The 19,196-nt window shown below is 46.0% G+C and overlaps 1 protein-coding gene across 1 annotated transcript in view; it reads right to left on the bottom strand.

Moving 5' to 3' along the window:
• Positions 1-4,224: 4,224 nt before the first annotated feature.
• LOC119382741 (Down syndrome cell adhesion molecule homolog) overlaps positions 4,225-19,196 on the bottom strand; it is a 159,208-nt gene continuing 144,236 nt past the window's right edge. The window contains exons 15-27 of the mRNA XM_037650571.1: positions 17,468-17,599; positions 15,935-16,093; positions 14,294-14,364; positions 13,253-13,493; positions 12,133-12,237; positions 11,126-11,317; positions 10,282-10,581; positions 9,566-9,745; positions 8,771-8,920; positions 6,721-6,769; positions 6,130-6,214; positions 5,961-6,042; positions 4,225-5,312 (exon numbers count right to left, since the gene is read on the bottom strand). Coding sequence (XP_037506499.1) covers positions 6,136-6,214; positions 6,721-6,769; positions 8,771-8,920; positions 9,566-9,745; positions 10,282-10,581; positions 11,126-11,317; positions 12,133-12,237; positions 13,253-13,493; positions 14,294-14,364; positions 15,935-16,093; positions 17,468-17,599 — 1,658 coding nt within the window. The 3' untranslated portion in view covers positions 4,225-5,312; positions 5,961-6,042; positions 6,130-6,135. The remainder of the gene's footprint in view (positions 5,313-5,960; positions 6,043-6,129; positions 6,215-6,720; positions 6,770-8,770; positions 8,921-9,565; positions 9,746-10,281; positions 10,582-11,125; positions 11,318-12,132; positions 12,238-13,252; positions 13,494-14,293; positions 14,365-15,934; positions 16,094-17,467; positions 17,600-19,196) is intronic.

Here is a 19,196-nt window from a genome sequence, read left to right as displayed (position 1 = left end):
CGGAGCTGCAATGAAAGTAACTTTGATGCTTCCCAAAAATACGCGTCCTGTATACAGGTGTCACAGTACGAGATAAAATATGGCAGTAATATTGCGTGGTACAAGCGTACATTGCCATCGGGCGTCACACCACGTCAATATCATAACGACTTGGTGGTTTAAAGACAGCCACCCATTACAAAGGCACACACATTACTGCGCGTATTCCCTTAAGACCACGTAGTGGGTGCATCGCAGCTTCGAAAAAGGTTCTCGCGCATAATTGCTCCTGGTTTAAAGCACGCTACTCATTACATAAGGCACACACCTTATTGCGCACATTCTGTCAAACACTCGTAGTGTTCGAAGTGCGCACTAGGGGCAGGATATTGCTATCGCGTTCAACTCTTAAAGGCGAAGCTTAAGCGTCCCCCAATTTTTCTTGCTTTAGTTCAGTCGCGTATGCAGCAGGCGCCGTAAAACATCCCGACTTCCGCTCGCGAAACCCTCGGTGATTGGATTCACATATTAAAATTTGTTCACGCTGTGCAGTCGTCACTGCCGCACCGCACCACTCGTTCAAAAGCTCCCATCGTTCCGGCGCGAAGATTTTCGGGCCCCGAGTACTCACGGAGATAAAGCGCAATTGCGCGACCATAGATGAAGCACAATTGAAGCCGTATTCCGCGACCATAGGGGGGATAAACTAGCTACCGTACCCCCTTCTTTCAGCCGTTAGGAGGTTACGAGTGGCCCGGCTAACTGGAGTGACGTCTCTTCTATCAGCATGCCTGCGCAGTGCGCGCCCATGAAGGCAGAAGAAAAATACGCTTCCGAACAAGCGCATAATAAAGCTGCCACAAAGCCGTAGCGTCCCATATTTTCCCTTTGTCTTGCTGTAACTGGAGGCACACGTTTCGTGTAAATATACGTACTATTCGATATTCGATTCGATATTCGATATTTTTGGCCACTATTCGGCACTATTCGATTCGAATTCGATTCGAGATGAAATGTCACTATTCGCACACCCCTATTTCGTAGCTTTCTGCACCTCACGTGGTTTTGCAGTGTCTCTGGGATCGGCCTTCCGTTGACCAAGCGACCATGTCATTTGATGGCGTCAGTTACTATGACTACTCGTCATAGTAATTTTATGGTGACATCACAAATTTTCGCGACCTGTGACGTCATACGGTAATGTCATCCCTCGATGATGGTTTTTAGCATCACTCGTGTTTGCGCCGAAGCCGCCGGCACCGACGGTCACTTTTCGCGTTTGATGAGGCATCTATGGCTTTCGCCTCAAAATGAAATTAATGATATCAATATTGTATGGACGTATTTCGTAAACACCAGTTCACTTACGCACCACGGACACGCACTTGTACATGCACAGCCACAAATGAACTGGTAAAGAAAGGGCAATGTTTTCCCGGCCTCGGCTGAGGGCCCCGTGTTTCGTCACTTGGCCATCAACGGTGCTCCTGAATGGGCGCGATGAATCGGTCGCTGAGCTGTTCTGTCTCGACACCGATGCATCAATGTCGGCGACAAGGGAGTGCCATCTGTTCGGACACAATTATGGGCGCCGAACGCTGAATGCGTCGCTGTCGTAACACCCTATTAACGTCGCTCTCCTGTTCCTTCTTCGTTGATTTGTTGTTGGCTATTTCACCCGGAAGTGGAGAAATAAAGCAAAACAAGAACGATGTGTTTTGTTCACAGGCGTTTCTACATAGCCACTCCCAATTTTCTATAATAGAAGTACGTTGAGAAGGAAATAAACGTGGAATATTTTTACACGCTGTTTCAGAGTCTGAAATCAATCGCGATAGAATGACCTAGCTACGAAATTGAACGGAAAGACGAAGGCATAGTCTGATGTCGGCATCACTATGAACCGCTTCGATAACGCATCCTTAGCATGATGAATAAACGAGATCATTAAGCTCAATTCTTCTGTAAATGTTGTCATTCAATATAAATGGTATATATGTATTTGAAGGATTAGAACCGTAACGAGAGAAAGTGGCGGCCAGATGCCACGAAATCCAAGAGCGCATATAGAAGGTTCCTCATCGGCGAACTTCGAATTTTGTGAAGCTGCTCACATAGCTGTTCACATGTGGAGCTGCTCACTTAAGCTGCTCAGAATATAATACGCACAAAAACTGTCATTCCCTAAAGTAGATTTCCAACATAGCTGTCGTACGACTCGGTTTTCAATGTACATTTTTTTAAATCGCAGATGCGGCCGTCGTTCCACTAATAAGTTCCCCTAGGATTTCGACGAGGACATTTAATATTGTAAGCCGTACCGATAGGATTGTAAAGATCGGCATTTACATACCACGGCCATTACTAGTAGCCTGCGTTCGACCACAAAGGTTAAGCTACATGAAATGCGATTTTAGTTCAGATGTCAAGCCCATTTAAAGACATGTAGATCGATAAGCAGGCCTTACGGATTAAAAGCAGCAGCCGTTAGCCTATCCGCTGGACTGGCGCGTTATTCCATTTGTTTTATCGCAGGTACAGGTGACTTTAAAAACAGATGAACCTGCAAACAAGATTCATCGTGGATCCAGTTCTTCTCGCAGTAGTATAAGGTCGGCGTTGCTACAGTTCAGCGTGGCAGTAAAATTTGGCATAGAAGCACGTCTAGTTTGTTCTTAACATACCGTTGTTTTCGATATGAACAAATAAAGCTGCCGTGGTCCTGAGGTGCTTACCTGAACAAAACGTTTTTATACATCCTCTACTTGAACAGCTTCCATAAGCGACGGATGAACATTGGCTTTCTGTTCTGTGAACCGCTGTTTCATTCGCAGTGCCGTCGTGACATGCCTTAGGTTTCGCGTCCGCTATAAATGAGATTACAGCACTTATATTTTTCATTGTCGTTGGCATAGGTCGGCAAAAATGTGGAGCTCACTCAAACTCACTCATGAAATATAGTTTGCCCTTAGAGCTCACTCGGACTCACCAATATTTTCCTCAACTGGACTCAATCGGACTCAGACTCACAGAATTTTTTTTTTCAGCCGGATTCATTCGGACTCAAACTCACCAAAATATTACTCGCTCGGACTCATTCAGACTCAGACTCACGGCTCTATCCGAGTCTGAGTGAGTCGACTCATGAGTCCGTTAGCGTATGATTGGCTTCTTTGATCATGGTGTCAATGCTCTTTAACACCAATATCTCGCATATTTGGTGCTCTACTTGGCGCCTTTTGATCTCGAACCTTCAAATCAATCCAGTAAGCACATTTTTATTTAAAGTGGTGCCTCATACGAGATATTTTTATCAAGAACTTCCTGGGAAAGAGTTTGCAGGGGGGGGGGGCTCAACCTCCCCCCCCCTCCTTCTACGTAACTCACGCCTGTGATTAATAAATATTGAGCTGGGGTATGAACGCTAGTGTTTCGCGCTTAGGGCTCACTCGGACTCAGACTCACCCAAACTTTCCTCTAACTGACTTACTCGGACTCAGACTCACTAAAATTTTTCTCACCCGGACTTGCTCAGACTCAGACACATGGCTCGATCCGAGTGAGTCGACTCGTGAGTGAGTTTGCCGGCCTATGGTCGTTGGGCGTGTTGTTCACAGTGACTACGTATACGCACCTTAAAAGCTGACGAGGCGTGCGTTGCAACATTAAAAAAAAGAAGAAAAAAGAAGAAAAAAGATGTTCCGACAAAGAAGTCCGGCACTCGTTCAAATTGTTTTTCTTTTGCTAAATACACTTCTTGACTTGTCTTTCGTTAGCAGCTCTTTTGTTCACATCGCGACGTTCATCCACTTTCCCGGCCCATGCGTTGCCAACAATCTCCGAAAACCTAAATATGGGTCAGGTGAAGGCTTAGCACTTGCTTAGGCAAAGTTTGCGAGACGCTCTCTGTTCTGTGCTATAGAAACCTCGCGCGACGCTATTGCGCTGCTTGACATTTTTGCAACGCAAATGAGCGTCATATGCTTGCGTGCACGCATTGTCTGCGGATTCTCACTTTGTGCACGCTACAGCGTGCCCTCAATAAATTAATGAAAATAAAAAAGTTCCAAGGTATAAGTTGTATTAAAGCTTGTGGGAGATGAATGAAAAAAAAAATCGGGTGGCAGATGTTCACGTGAACGTCTGCGGCGTATCTTTATTTACTGCTTATTTTCTCAACAGGTACTGTGTTCATTGTGGTGTCTTTTGTTCTGGAAGTTCAATAACGACAGCAACGTTCTTGCAAAATAATTTATTAAACAAGAGTTTTGATTTTCAGTTTATGTACACATACGTTGTGTCATACCTCCGTGCGCTGTGTGCACTCTTAAACCGGAGACAGTTGCGGACCGCGACTTCGGAAGCAGGATTTAAAAATTTTTGAACAAATAAAGAAACGCGAATTATCGTAAAAACAATGACTTATAGGCGCGCGCCAGAGCTGGGTCCCTTTGTGTGTTACGATGCAGCGTGTCTGATTGTTTTGTTGCCTTGGACGGCTGCATCTTATGAGCGAGCGAGTGCGGGAGATGGCGAGCGCGGTCTCGTCTCAAAGTGCGTGTGATTGTGTTGGATCCTAGATTCAGAGAGACAGCTACTCGGCTGTGTCAGAATGTCATCTCTTCTTCGAAACGCGCACTTGCAGGAGCAGCGATGTCTCATTTATGAGAAAATGTTGACATAAATTGTCACTTCTCAAGCTGAGAGTGACGCACCCGTTCAGTTTCCTTGCCGACAATGGTTGTGCTTGTAAAAAAAAGCAGCGTTAATATAAAGTATTTGTGTCAAAGTGTCACGGAATGAATAGTCTATGTCTGGCAGTGAGAAACTGCTTTTTTTAGGTTTAGCCGTCAGATGTTACGTCGTGCTCAATGTTGTCGAAGTTCAGTGCCTATAGGTAAACGCGGGGCCATGATTTGGTCGCTTCGTAATTTCGAACATGCGCACCACACGCGTTTCATGCCGTCACCGCTGTGGTGTGTACGGTCATCGATGTAGAGACGCCTGCTGGGAATAATGAGTACGGCGTATCGCACGGGCAGCTAGCTCCCTTGTATCTAACAGCCAAGGACGCTACGCAACGTGTTTTTGCCGCAGATCAATTGGTTCCGCTTATACGACGTTTGTCTTGCTTTTGTCATTATTTTAGTATTCTCCCCAAGGGCTTTTTCGCGACACAGCTTGCGATCTCAGGTTCCCTGCAGTGAAAGTCTTTCATAAAAGTTGAGTGTAGCTTGTCGTCAGCCTCGGCGCGTCTGAACTTTTTGGAAACGCTAGATGATGCAGAGTTGGAGATGGTAATCATGAGCACCTTCGTCACGGCGCAGGCTTGGCTGAAAAGGGAAAAAAAATTACTTAAATTAGATTCACAAAAGCTGGAGAATAAAGCATGTATGGAGCACTGCTACTACAAACCCTCATAACTGCGGACATTAATTGTGTTGCGTTTTTTGTTTTGAGGGTGTGCGAACAAAATGCGCCAAAAAACTGAAGACAATATGTATTGTCGCGCCCTGTCTTGTATAGCATCGCACAGTTCCGCATTTATGTACCTTTTTTCCTTTGCGTTATCTCGTGCCTCATTTAATAAAATTTCATTGTATTTATTTGCTTACCACAAACTAGGACGACCAGCGACAAACCGGCCTTTACGCTAATTAACATATCTGTTTCTCTATCGGTGTTATTATTGCCCCCTACCATATAATGTTTTGTTAGTTCTATGCAGTTGAAGCGGCTTGATGTAATAGTTACCTTCGCGTATATTCCCCTGCAGTTGCTTACCTTTGCGTGGATAAATCCTTCAAATGACATCACGGCGCGCGACGAAATATACAGTTCGACTAAATACTGAGCACAATCATTTCGGATACACATTAGCAGAAAGCGAACAAAAGAATACAAACGATAGCCCGACTATACTGCGCTCCCCCCCCCACCCCCCGAAAGCAAAGTGCAATGCATATAACTTCAGTGCTTACTCTATTGACAACACCTTTCTTGATTATCCTTCAGCAGCGTTGCTTACTCGCACGTCCTGGAAAGTCGCAGAGAAGTTCGAACCTGTAAATCATTTTCGTACCTATCGATTGTGCGTCAATACTTCCGGCGCGGTATAGTACTGAAAGAGGCACGTGTCTTGAGACTCACCACGCGTCATAACCTGTGCATGTCGTCCTCGTCGAACGCTTTGCACTTGCTGGAAACGTAGAAGAGCTCCGACCCGTCTCGACTTCTGGAATGGAAGGCCAGGTAGCGAGAAAAAAAAAAGAACAGTGTTGATCTAGCGCTAAATGCGAGAGAAACGCCCTTTGTATTCATATAATTACCTCCAATCAACTCGACATCCAACGCTAACCAACACCATAGCTAGCGCTGACCAACATCGCACTGCGGTTAGCCAACATTAAGCATAGCTGCTAATGTGTGAGTAAGTGCGGTATGTTTCAGACAGTAGGCTTTGAACTCTTGCACTCTTTGAAAATAGCGTCTTTCTGAGTATTTTGCTGCCACATTAAGTGACAGTGTATCATGGCGATAACAGAAATTTCTGACTGAGTTCAATTACCATATTTACTCGTATACCACAAGGGATGGCTAAGTAATGGCTGGTGTAAGCTGATATTGGCTAACTTTAGATTTCTTGAGCGTCTATTTTTGCCTGTAGCACTTTAAGTGAAGGAATTGAGAGATCTTACGCAAGCATAATACATAGTATACAAAACGTGAACGGTAACTTACAAGCCTGTGGCAGTTTGAGATTTTCTTGATTGTATGGCTATGTGTTCACCTGAAAAGATGAATAAAAAACAGATATTATAGTGAACCAAATAGTGGCGACAAAAAAATGTATGTTAGAAGTAAGCTAACGAGTAAATATTTCGTAAGTTCTTCGTTGAATACTGATTAAATTATCAAGCACGTCGCAATATACTCTCCCAAGCTCGATGCGAATGGTAACGCGGTAGCGATCACACGGAGTAAATGGCGTTATGGAGCATACCCGAGTAATGGCGTTACTGAGAGCTTGTTGGCAATATCCTGCGCGGGGAAAATAATAAACTGAGAAGGTGGCGAGCTCTTACTCAACAAGAAATGAACTGTGCAATCAGGGTGGAAGAAAAAGCGCCCGTGTGTATGGATGTCGGAGGAGGAAAGGGGGGGGTCATTTTGCATGACCACAATCTTCCCACACTTTCGGCACAACTAAAAAAATAGAGCACTTGAGAAATCTGCTTATTAACGGCTCACTGCGAATTATTACCGTTACCAAGGTTTTTCAATGATGTGCCTTTAAAAAGACGAACTGGGCGAGAAGGTGCTGTGAGGTGACTCAAAGCCTGTGCTATCGAATCAAGCGGGAAGCGCTATTGTTAAATAAAGAATTAATATAAATCTGAATATAAATGTGTTTTTTACAATAACGAAACTGTCAAGGAGGAGGAGGAGGAGGAAGGAAATGAAGGAAAGGCAGGGAGGTTAACCAGACGCGCGTCCGGTTTGCTACCCTACGCTGGGGGGAAGGGATGAAGGGATTAAAAGAAAGAAAGAAGAGGGAAGAAGGCACTGTCAGGGTACATATGCACCTGTCCATTGAATGCCTACAAGCGGTCGTTTAAGCCGGTCGATCTTAAAAACAGCAGTAATGCTCGCGTCGCTTTGCTGGCCTGCGATGCGTAGGGCCACGATCCGAGGATCTTCTCTTCGGAAAACGGTCTGTCGTCTAACTTGTTCAGCGCATCGCGCAGAACGTTTCGTTCGTTCACAAACTGTCAAAACAGCTTTAAGGTGGATATTGTGAACAAGGCCCCCGTACGGGAGCTGAAACGTCTGTCGTTTTAAATTTTTTCTTTTTGTATTTGGTCGGCGTCTTCCTTTACCTTTGACCACATAAGTACAGGCAGCCACAACAGTTTACGGACTACGCGAGAGCGTGACCAGGAGGCTCTTCGCGACACTTCCGCTACGTCAACGGCGATCGACAGCAGCGCAGCAACGCCCAAGACGCATTCCTCGCTTTAATCGATGCGCTGGCTATTTTCTCACTCGGCACAAATGTTTTCCGCCTTTCGCTTTTTAACGCGACGCTCTCTTCGGGAGCCCTGGCTACGTGCTTCCGTCTCGAAAGCAGTCCATCTGCATAACTGTTATCAGTCGCAGTTTTTCTCACAAAGCCCAACGGCCCACCGTGATAGCTTTGATTCTGCTATCCAAGTAGAAGTATGACGGTCATACTGCTGATAAGCGCTTTGCGCGAAAACAACAAGCTAACCATGCGCTGCGTGGCAGTAGAAAATTGATATGCCAGCGAACAACAACAACATCCATTTCCGGGCCAGCGCTGCGGTAGACGGTAGGCGGCGCACCGCCAGGGAGCACGAACAGGCAGTTTGTCACTTAGTTTGGCACGCGCTCGCGTGGTCTCTAAACTTTTGTGGTTGACTATACGTACTTACCTATCGTAAAAATCCTACATACTTATCGGAATCGTACGTACCACGCCTCGTGTGTCCACACGGTTCTGTACACGTTCGGGAAACGCAAAACATAGCAAAAGTTTCGCAATGTTGCCTCATCTACTTTGACAAATGCTACACGTTGCCTGAGATGACCATCGAGTATATTTCCCTGTTGTGGTTCTTTTTCTTTCTCGTATAAAATCAGTATGCGCAGCAGGCTGCAATTCGCTGACGCACGATGAACGACAGGAAATGGTGTACGAAGGTACAGAAGCAGTGAAAATTGCGCGAAAGAAGTGAAGGCTTCGAAGAGCATCGCTGCAGCGGAGTACCTGGTCTCTTGTGGGCGTAAGGCACGTCGTAAACCCTATGCGGAACGGCGTACGCGGACGATCCCCGGGACGAGCCGCCGTTGCCGCCGCAGTACGTGGGCTCCACGGAGCTCAGCACCTCGCTCTTGTAACGCTCGCCCGACATGCTTCCTGCATTGAGGATGAAGAAAACGTTAAGAATACAGCGTGTCACTTGGCCAATGGTCCATAGACGCACTATCAGCTGAACCTCGTAATTTGTGCTATGTTTAACGATATGTCACAGTTTCGGTACTAAAAAGAACGTTTTAACGTACTGCAATTCTATTCATTCGTGAATAGCCCATGCGAACCTTGTAATCCAGCGGTGCATGGTGCTTTAATTAAGTTATGCGTAGTTAAGAAGGTTCGTACGTCTGGCTTCATATGCATATGGACGCCCCAGGATTCAACGGCTGATCTGCGTGTTGCACTTTGCTTAAACAATCCAAAGTTTATACACATTTATACAACAATTTAGACAGCAATTTAGACAGAAGTGCGCAGATGTGCTTGAAGTCACGAGCAGTGGAAAACAAGTAACCTCGCTGTCACTGTGTTAATACTTTAATATGACAGCAGATACAATGACACTAGTTCAAACCATCTATACGACTGCACCCTGCGGTGGTTGTGTCAGCTTTGCGTCTACGCTTAGCTATACCACGAGTAAGTATGACGCGGCGATTAAGGTTGCAGTACCGCATGCTACGCTAATACATAATAAAGTACTTTCGCGAATTCATCGATGGCTTAAATGACCTTCAGTGAACTGACCTTGCGGCGTACCGTGCGCCACTGCTGCGTCCTCCGCGTGCCGGCGTAGAACGCACCACAGCACGGCGAGCACCACGACGAGCACCAGCACCGAACTGCCAATGGGCAGCGTTACGGTCAAGTGACGATAGAAGGACGCCATCTTGGCGTCCAGAAGGTGCGGCTTCTGAGAAGGCACGTCTGCATAACAAGGAGCCAAAGAGGGCGTTAGTAAGTATGCGATCTCCTTGTTAGCCCTCCGCAGTTTTGAAATTCGGCGCAGCAACGACAAATGAGCATGACACTACTAATATGGCTGTGCAAGCTAACTGAAGTTGTGGCTTTGGGATCGTTTTTCGATTATTCAAAATATGCACTTAGAGACTCGTTTTACTAATAACGAACTGTAAGTATTAACGCCGTGTCTACGCCTCAAGTCCCGCATTAATGTACAATTGTGCAAAAAGTCGCTGTACATAGGAGTAAGAAGAGAGAGGAGCGAGAAAGAGCGAGAGAAGACAGAGAAGTCAGCTAGATGTACATCTGATTTGCTACCCTACCCAGGGGGGGGGGTAAGAGAAAGGGAAATGACGTTAGGCAAAGAGGGAGTTAGTCCTTATTGCAGCGTGAGGAAGCGTACGCGTCGAGTATTTCTACCGCGTAATTAAAAGATGTCCGTCGTGGTAAATGATATAGTGGCAAAGCTATACACCCGCACGTTCCGCAGCACAACGCACCTCCGGACAATGTTAGCGTGGCAAAGTTGACTTGCGCCGTGGTGCTGCCGGCGTCGTTGTGGGCCACCATGAGGAGCACGTACCAGGATCCCGGCTCGAGATCGGCGAGCACCAGCGGCTCATCAGTGAGCCTGTATGGCAGGTGACTGGACACCAGCGTCCAGTCGGCTTCGGTGCTGCGTCTGTAGTGGACGGTGAAGTGGCTGATGGGGCATCCGCCGTGCCACCACGCTTCGGGGTGCAGCCAGGCGGCGCTGGAGTTGCTGTCGACTAGGCGGTCCGGTTGCTGAAGCACCGGGCCTACGACAAGAAGAGTGATGACGAAAATTCGACCGGACTAGAGCTGCGTCTAATTGTCAAAGAATATGACCGCAGCTTTATAAGTTCAATAGTTTTATATTTTTATATAAGTCTGTAAACACGTGGCCTGCCTTCAGGGAAACACATTGGCTGCCCATGGGTTTTGCCTGACGGAAACTTATAAAGTGAGTGCAGTCCGTCTACAACGAGCCCACATAGAAAAAAGAAAAGAAAGAAAATGTGACGAAAAAACATCTATTAATTAGTACCAAGCACCATGGAGTATGTTTGCTCAATGAGGTTACTTAGAAGAGCTTAAGTTTTACTATGTGATCCTGCAGACAACAGAGCAAGTGTACGGCAAATTTGTAGTGAATGCACAGATGTATGCCCTAACTGGTTTCTGTGGCATTCTTTTATGCTTACTACTTATTTATAACTTGGAAAACGCGTGGTGACTACACCAGTAAAGAAACTACAAAAGCAACGGACAATAACTGCTTTCTTCTACTTATTCGATTATTCGGGATACAACTACACTCACGGTTTCCTTCAGTAGAGGCGGTGACCATGTTCCCTTCGGGTCCTCGTCCCACGTCGCTGGCGGAGCGCATGCGCAGTTGATACCTGGTACCGCACGCGAGGCCCGAGAGAGCAAAGTTTGTGCGGTCGCCGCCCACCGACTGCTCTCGCCAAGGATGCTCGTCGCCTTCCACTCGCCACGAGACGTAGTACGCTGAAACGATTGCGCGATTAGTAAGTCGTTCGAACGAGAAAAGTGCACGCCACGGAAACGACCACGCATTTCCGACAGATGAGTTGCGGGCAGCTCCGAACGGCTATGTGTGCGTTCGATACGGTGTGCGCACGACTGCGAAAAACCCTGTCAGGCACTCAAGGCATCGCAGATTTTCGTTCGCTCTTGCAGTGATATTTCCTTACTCTTGCGTGTTCCCGAATGATTAGATTGCATAACATCAAAAGTACGTGCTTGTTTCTAAAGTAATCAAGTTTTATTTGCTTCTGTATGCTTTTGTGTCACATTGAACAGAAGGGACAACGTTCCTTTAATTGCATTCGCTTTGTATATCTTACAGTGTACTCTGATTGGAATGCTGCTAGCATCACAATATTTTCTCTTCTTGAAAAACTTTAGTTGTTTTTATACGCGCAAATAAAACGACTAAAACTATTCTTGCACAAATATGTAAGACGCTCTACTATCTACAAACAGCACTTTATTCTCACCAACAATGGCGTTTCTACACACGCCTATAAAAGCAAGAGACAAAGAAACCACGCACACGCGTTTGCACATGCGCATTACACGCGTACCACACGCACGCAAATTATAACTTTTCCCGCTCGGACACGCAGCCAACTACCACTTTAGCGCCAGACTAAACCTAAGCTCTGCGAGCCGTTTGATCTGACCACGTATACATAACCCGTTCGATGAGCCTGTGCGGCGGCCACTCTCAGTGGCGCTGCACATGCACCGTGCGGTCGAAACCGTCTGCGCGCCGTCAATAATGCATCGGGCGGGCTTACTCCTGATGGGGGGATCATCGAAAGCGATGACCGGCCTCTCCCACGCCAACGAGATGGTCCGAGCAGAGGTGCCGACCACCCGGTACGTCGGCGGCGGAGGAGGATCTGCAACATTTAAGGAGAGCGATAAGTCGACGCCCCGTATGGCGGCCGGTGCTCAGCGCCGGCGTTGCAACATTAAACAAGCCCAACTCTATGCCTGTCGTCGTAATGTTGTTTATGGGCATAGACAACCTCAGGTACTCGTTTACGCCGCTTATTCACCAATGGTGGAAGGAGGAGCAAGACAAATTCGATGTAATTTTTTTTCTGTATCGATGAAATGCGAATAACTTTTTATTTCTTTTTTACGCTGTTACATCAAATGGCATCGCCACCTACCTCTCGCGTTTCTTTTTTTTGCTACCTTTGCCGGATTAGAGCACGTGGTTATAGTGACGTCTTTAGTATTCCACCAGTGCAGGGACGTAGTAAGAAATTTTTTTCAGGGTGGGGGGTGGGGGGGTGGGGTGGGTGGGTTAACTACACTTTATGTATGTTCGTGCGTGCGTTTGTATGTGCGCATGTGTATATGCACATGCAAAATTGCCCCCCCCCCCCTCCTTGGCCACGCCAGTGCACGAAGTGACTTAAGAACGTACATTTAGAATGGCATTATTTGTTTTCACTTTAGCTTCCGATAAAGGGAAACCCTAAAATTTTGCGTTTGCTTCGTACATGATGTCGAATTCTCTTGGAGAGAGAGAGTAGCGTTCGCAACGCTAGACTACGTGTGGTGAGAAAGGGAATAAAAAAAAGCAAGCAAGCAGATAGATAGATAGATAGATAGATAGATAGATAGATAGATAGATAGATAGATAGATAGATAGATAGATAGATAGATAGATAGATAGATAGATAGATAGATAGATAGATAGATAGATAGATAGATAGATAGATAGATAGATAGATAGATAGATAGATAGATAGATAGATAGATAGATAGATAGATAGATAGATAGATAGATCCCACAATCACTTCACTTCTGGCGTCCACGTTTTGTGCATTAAAGTACGACAAATCACACAAACGCTCATCAAGTGTGTCTATTCTAGCTGCTGACCTGGCTTCTTTGCTCACCGGCAACTAGCGTGCGCACAGAGTGCGTCCTGGACGGAGGCCCTGGTCCCTTGGAGTTGTACGCCTGCACGAGCACCTCGTAGCGGGTGTCCCTGTCCAAGCCGGTGAGCACACCCTCTCGCTCGTGCAGCGTCTGGTAGCGCAGGGGCTCTGGCGAGCCCTCGCGCCTGTAAGCCACGTAGTAACCATCCACGCGGTTGCTGCCACCGGGCCCCGATTGTCCGGGCGAGGACAGAACGTCCTGGTTGCATAAACAGCAAATCAATCAATCAATCAATCAATCAATCAATCAATCAATCAATCAATCAATCAATCAATCAATCAATCAATCAATCAATCAATCAATCAATCAATCAATCAATCAATCAATCAATCAGTGATGACTACTGACTTAATTACATCGCGTGTTGACATCGTGCTCGTATGTGCAAAGATTAGCGGGATGCGTTAAAACGAGAGCTTTTGAATTCACCAAACGCAATACTATGTTATTTTTCTGAATATCATTACTCTTTCCTAACAACCTAGTGAGAAGGGGTAGCCGTCGCCGAGAAATGACGACAGAAAGTCCTTCATTTATTTTTATTTCAATAAAAAATGAAGCAACGAATGCATTATTCACCAACTCCTATGTGCTACGTAATTTAACAGCCTAGTACAAAGCAAACGATTTTGAGCACGGGCGATCTCATATGCGAAAAGTACAAGAAAAGGCATACTACATGCGTTTACATGGCAAGGCGGTACAGTTCAATAAAATGTGCAATGTATGCAGCACAGATAAAATGAAATACAAACTAGCGGAGTAGTGACTGAATAGATGTCGTAATGCACTAACTTTAAATGACTTTTATATACAGAGAACATTGCTATCGTTGTCAGTCGAGATGATAATATTTCTGCAGTTTGAGTTCATCCCGTTTATTATTGAGTGTTGATAGCTCCTTTGTACTTGCACTATCTGCACTTAACGTAAGGACATTAAGACTGATTAGGAATAACTTGTGATCATATTACCCGCAGAACGGTCGTTATGCTTACCTCAAACTTTATCGCGATGCTCCTGGAATCGATCGGCGTTAGGTGAACACTCGTCGGTGCATTGCGAGGAGCTGGAATGATCGATAAAAGTAAAAAAAAAATAAAGGGAAAAGTTGTTGCGGTGATATATATATATATATATATATATATATATATATATATATATATATATATATATATATATATATATATATATATATATATACGTCATTTATTAATTTAAACATACTGCCAATCCCAAGAAGGGATTATTGCAGGGAGGGCAAGAATATACAATACAGAAGTGCAATCAAAGAGCGAAATTATACCACTACAGAGTCAAGAGTACACCATTGGAAACCAAGAATACACAAAACGCAGGGGTTGCAATATTGTATAATAGGTTACAGATTCTTTTAATACATGTATACATTTTTGCAGAGGAGTAAATGATTTAAAAGAAAATACGATAATAAGGATTAGTAGTATTTGTTAGACAATGCAATAAGGCCGAAGACTCATATTTGCGACGCGATTAAGTGAAACTCATAAGACTGAAAAAAATGTTTCTCACGTAGGACTAAGGACAATATGAGAGGGTAGGTTGTTCCATTCTGTAGTTGCAAGTGGAAATAATGAAAATCTGAAGCATTTGGTACTAAAACGAAATATATGGCAAATATACGGAAAATATATGGACTGCATGTGTATTCCGTGCGAAAACATAAATTATTGGAATGGCACGCGGAACGTTTCAGCAGAGTTTTTATTTTCTTTCTCTCTCTCTCTCTCTGTCTTAGTTATGTTTCCATGGCTTTGTTGAACCACTATATTGCAGGGTAGTAAACCGCCTCTCGGTGTCCCTCTTATCGAAGGTTGTGCTGTTGCGTCGAAGAAAAAGAGGATACCTCCCTCTGTACAAAAAGCGGTAGTCTGATAACATTTTTTTAAATGCCGTTGTTACACCGGTAACTTCGTTTAATTTATCGATCATTTTATTTTGCGGTTCCGCGTTCCATGATGCAGCAGTTAAATTCAGATCCCATCTGTCTTGAATGTCAGTCAGTTCGATAGCACTTTAATTAAAGCCCACATCAAGACACATCGTTCATTACCACCGTCATGACCGTCGTAGTAATATCACTATTATGATCGTAATTATTACAAGCGGTAATAACGTCACTAACCCCTCGATCACCGCATTTAAAATAACCTTGAGGTCTCGAGGGAGTTGTGAGTTGGGCTAGTCGGAACAAATCCGCGCAAAACGCGAGACAAGGTACGAGAGAACGATGACGCAGCGCTTTCATCCAACTAAAATTTATTAGAAAGCTGAGCACACACACACACACACACACACACACACACACACACATATATATATATATATATATATATATATATATATATATATATATATATATATATATATATATATATATATATACAAAAATAAAGACGAAGAGAGAGGAAACAAGCAAGGCGTCGAAAAATGCGCGAGATTACGAAACTAGGTCGACGTCAGCAACACGCAACTTAACCAGGTACTCGTACTGTCGTACTAACAGGTGCTGGTACTATCGCGAAAGACGCCCACTTAGAAGGTGAGCAAAGTATGTATTGACCATCCAAATCGTTTTATGGAGTTGATCTCCAACTCACGTTCGTCGTCGGTGTGTACCTCCAGGGGCGAGGTGTATCCACCGGGACCCAGCGCGTTCTCCGCTCGCACGGTGAACAGGTACGAGGCTGCGGGCACCAAACCCCGCACGGTGACCTTTGTCTCGGTGCCAGACACCGCCACGCTGTCCTCCCACGTCCCTGTGCGGAGTGAATTTTGATCTGGGAGGTGATTTTCGGTTGCTTGTTTTCATGCCGACAAGGGCTCCTCTTCCGGCGGCGGCTTCTTTTAACATCGGAGCTCTTTAAGCTCGGGGTTCCGCGCTTTCTCAAAAACTGCACCAAGCTGTGACGCATAGCTAACCTTGCATAGTATAGTATAGTATAGTATAGTATAGTATAGTATAGTATAGTATAGTATAGTATAGTATAGTATAGTATAGTATAGTATAGTATAGTATAGTATAGTATAGTATAGTATAGTAGGGGTGGAAAACACAAGCGAGGGTGAGCAGGAGAGGAAGGAGAATGGGATGGCCATCAGCGCCACTGTTTCCTCAGTCTTCGCACCACTAGTGCGTAGCTACCCCAAATTTTTTTCATGTTCAACCACGCTGCCCTAATTTCATCATGATTAGATATTGCACTATAGTGGTTGCATATGAATGAAAAAAATTACGGCTCCAATCCACGCTGTGAAGGTGGTTGGACAGCGAAGCTGTATAAAACACCACGCATGTTGATGGGGGTGTATGTTTTATTATTACTTTAGAGTAACCGTAGTGATAATCGCTTTGTGGTCGCTGTGGTAGACCGTGACTGGGTCCGCGACCGTTTTCAGCAAGACGAATTTGTTCCTTTCGTCGAACATTGTATTCACGCTGTTCTTCTGGTGTCTTTAATTTCCGTGGTCTACTCATGACAGTCTTAGATGAACTGAATGAGTTGCTAGACGGGTATATATGAAAGCGGGAAACGCACGCGGGGAGAAGGAAGAGCCGTTTGACGTCATTCGAAGCCCTCGTGTGAAGTGCAAAGCAGCTGCGACCTAATCTTTACCGGGAATGCGTGAAAGATTGTTCTCATTGTTCAAAGGCCCCTTATCATCCAGTATGCGGTTTTGATGCTTGTTTCGTGGCTTTCTTTAATGAAACGAATATTGAGCTCTATGCTGTATGCCTGATTGCAAAGAAAGATATACCATTTGCGTCCACTTGTTAAAGGGTCCCAAACCACCAAGAGGTCGAAATTTAGTTGTGACGTTACAGTTAAGCACGAGTCTACGGCGAACGCGTTCATCGGCTCGTCTGTCCACCTGTCCGAATGCCCTTCCATGGCGTCCGAGGTGAAAATGCAAGGAGCGCGCGCATCTGCTGGCAGCGAAGCACGCGAGCGCGGGCGTCTGTTGGTGGTTTAGGGGCCTGGCGCTTCTGACCACGGAGACAAAACCGTTGCGGAGTAGACGCATACATCTACGCTGTAGAACAAGATCGCAGGATATAACTCAGTAAAGAAAATGGAAGCAACGTTATTCTCTTTAAAATCACATTTTGAATAGACGCAAAAATGACGGACCTTCTTTGTTTGTCCATCGCAGCAGGTACTGTGATATAGGAAGGTTTCCATTAAAAGGCTCTGTCCAGGTGAGCCGGACATATCTGCTGGACGCCTCGCTGACTTGTAAGCTTTCGGGTACGCTGGGTACATCTGGCAAAAAGGGGAAAAAATGTGGTTAACCTGAACATGGAGTCAAAAGGGGAATTCACTATAAAAGAAATCAGCATGATTGTCCGATGAAGCGTTGAATAGCACATACATTAGGCCGAAGTGTTCCTCATTTCGTGGCACTGTGATGTTGGCGAATAAAAAAAGTCACAGTTTCACCGCAAGGGCGAAACAATGAATGCGATAGCAACAAATTGTAGTGTTATACGAAGTGAGGCTGGCAGCTAACTGTTTTGCATCCCATCTCTCGTAACTACAAAACGCTGGTGTAAGAGAATACGGCCGCTCCAGGGAAAGATGCTCTCCGCATAGTCACTTCGCGTTCAGAGCGCAGCACGAAAAAGGATATACGAGCCGCCCGCTGTGATGGCTGTCGAGATAGCGCGCGCGCCAGCGATCGCGCCCTTTGATACAAAGTTCAAAGTTGGTGCTCGCGCGTCACAACCCCCCCCCCCCCCCACCTCGCGTATTTTCATGGTCGTTAAAGACGGGCGGGGCGTCTCCTGTCTGCTTCGACGACAGACCTCCCGAGCGGGGTGATGTTATCACATGCACCCTCCGAGCGACGAAAATGGGCCGGCTCGTTTGATCTCTATAGTGTCGCGCCGCGGCAGTAACACACTCAGTAAGCGCCAGGTCAAGAATAGTTTACTGCAGATAGCGTAGCTGTATTTATGCTGTGTGCCTTTGAGCTCGCACGCGCATACGCAGGTGCAGAGCATGCACTTTAGATGCCGCGACATGACAATCTCTGCTTCGGCCGCGTTAGTCGTCCCCGCTCACGCACTTTTAGCCGCGGTAGAACATACCATGCGCGGGGGATCTTATCAATTTGGACTTCATACGGGAGAGACATGACGGCGACGGCAAGAACCCGTCGAGACTGTCCATATAATTGCTATCGCAATAAAAACTTCGAGACGCTCGAGCTTCGCTGTCAAGAGCAGAACGCGATGGCGTAATCGGGGCCCGTTCGCGTGGCCTTCTCAATCACTAGCAGGCACGTAGGCAAGGGGGGGGGGGGGGGGGGGCCCGCCCCCCCCCCCCCGGCCCGGCCCCCCCCCCCCCCCCCGGCCCGGCCCCCCCCGCCCCGAAATTCGTCCAGCCTTTTATATTCCCGGGCAACTTTTTTTCTTTGTACTATGAAAAGAGTTTCTTTCGAATAATTAGGCCTTGCCCCCCCCCCCCCCGAAAAAAAATCCTGGCTACGTGCCTGATCACTAGCCTGGCTTCGCTTCACGGTGGGCCCCTCAACCGTGTCGCAAGAAAAGGAACGTCTGCGCGCGTAACAGCGGCCGCTTCGAAATATCCTGGAATGCCTACTGAAAGTACAGTTGCGAAGTGCCCACTACGCCCTGATTCTTGCTTCTGCGAATGGGCGAAATAGCCACTACACGTCCTAAGGCAACACGCGCACCTGCGCAGCTAGCTGCACACTTTGTTGATGCTGTCGCTGATTACGGTGGTTAATTGTGCCTGAGCGGTTTTAAATGGGTCGACACCTTAGCCGCTAGGCTACCACGCCTGGCAATTTTCGCGCACGATCATAAGTCGGCAAAATAAAAGTGGAGGTGACTCA

The sequence above is a fragment of the Rhipicephalus sanguineus genome, chromosome 2 (assembly GCF_013339695.2).
Source record: "Rhipicephalus sanguineus isolate Rsan-2018 chromosome 2, BIME_Rsan_1.4, whole genome shotgun sequence".
Lineage (NCBI taxonomy): Eukaryota > Metazoa > Arthropoda > Arachnida > Ixodida > Ixodidae > Rhipicephalus > Rhipicephalus sanguineus.
The sequence above is the reverse complement of the archived record's forward strand: the minus strand, read 5'-3'. Positions and strand labels throughout refer to the sequence as shown.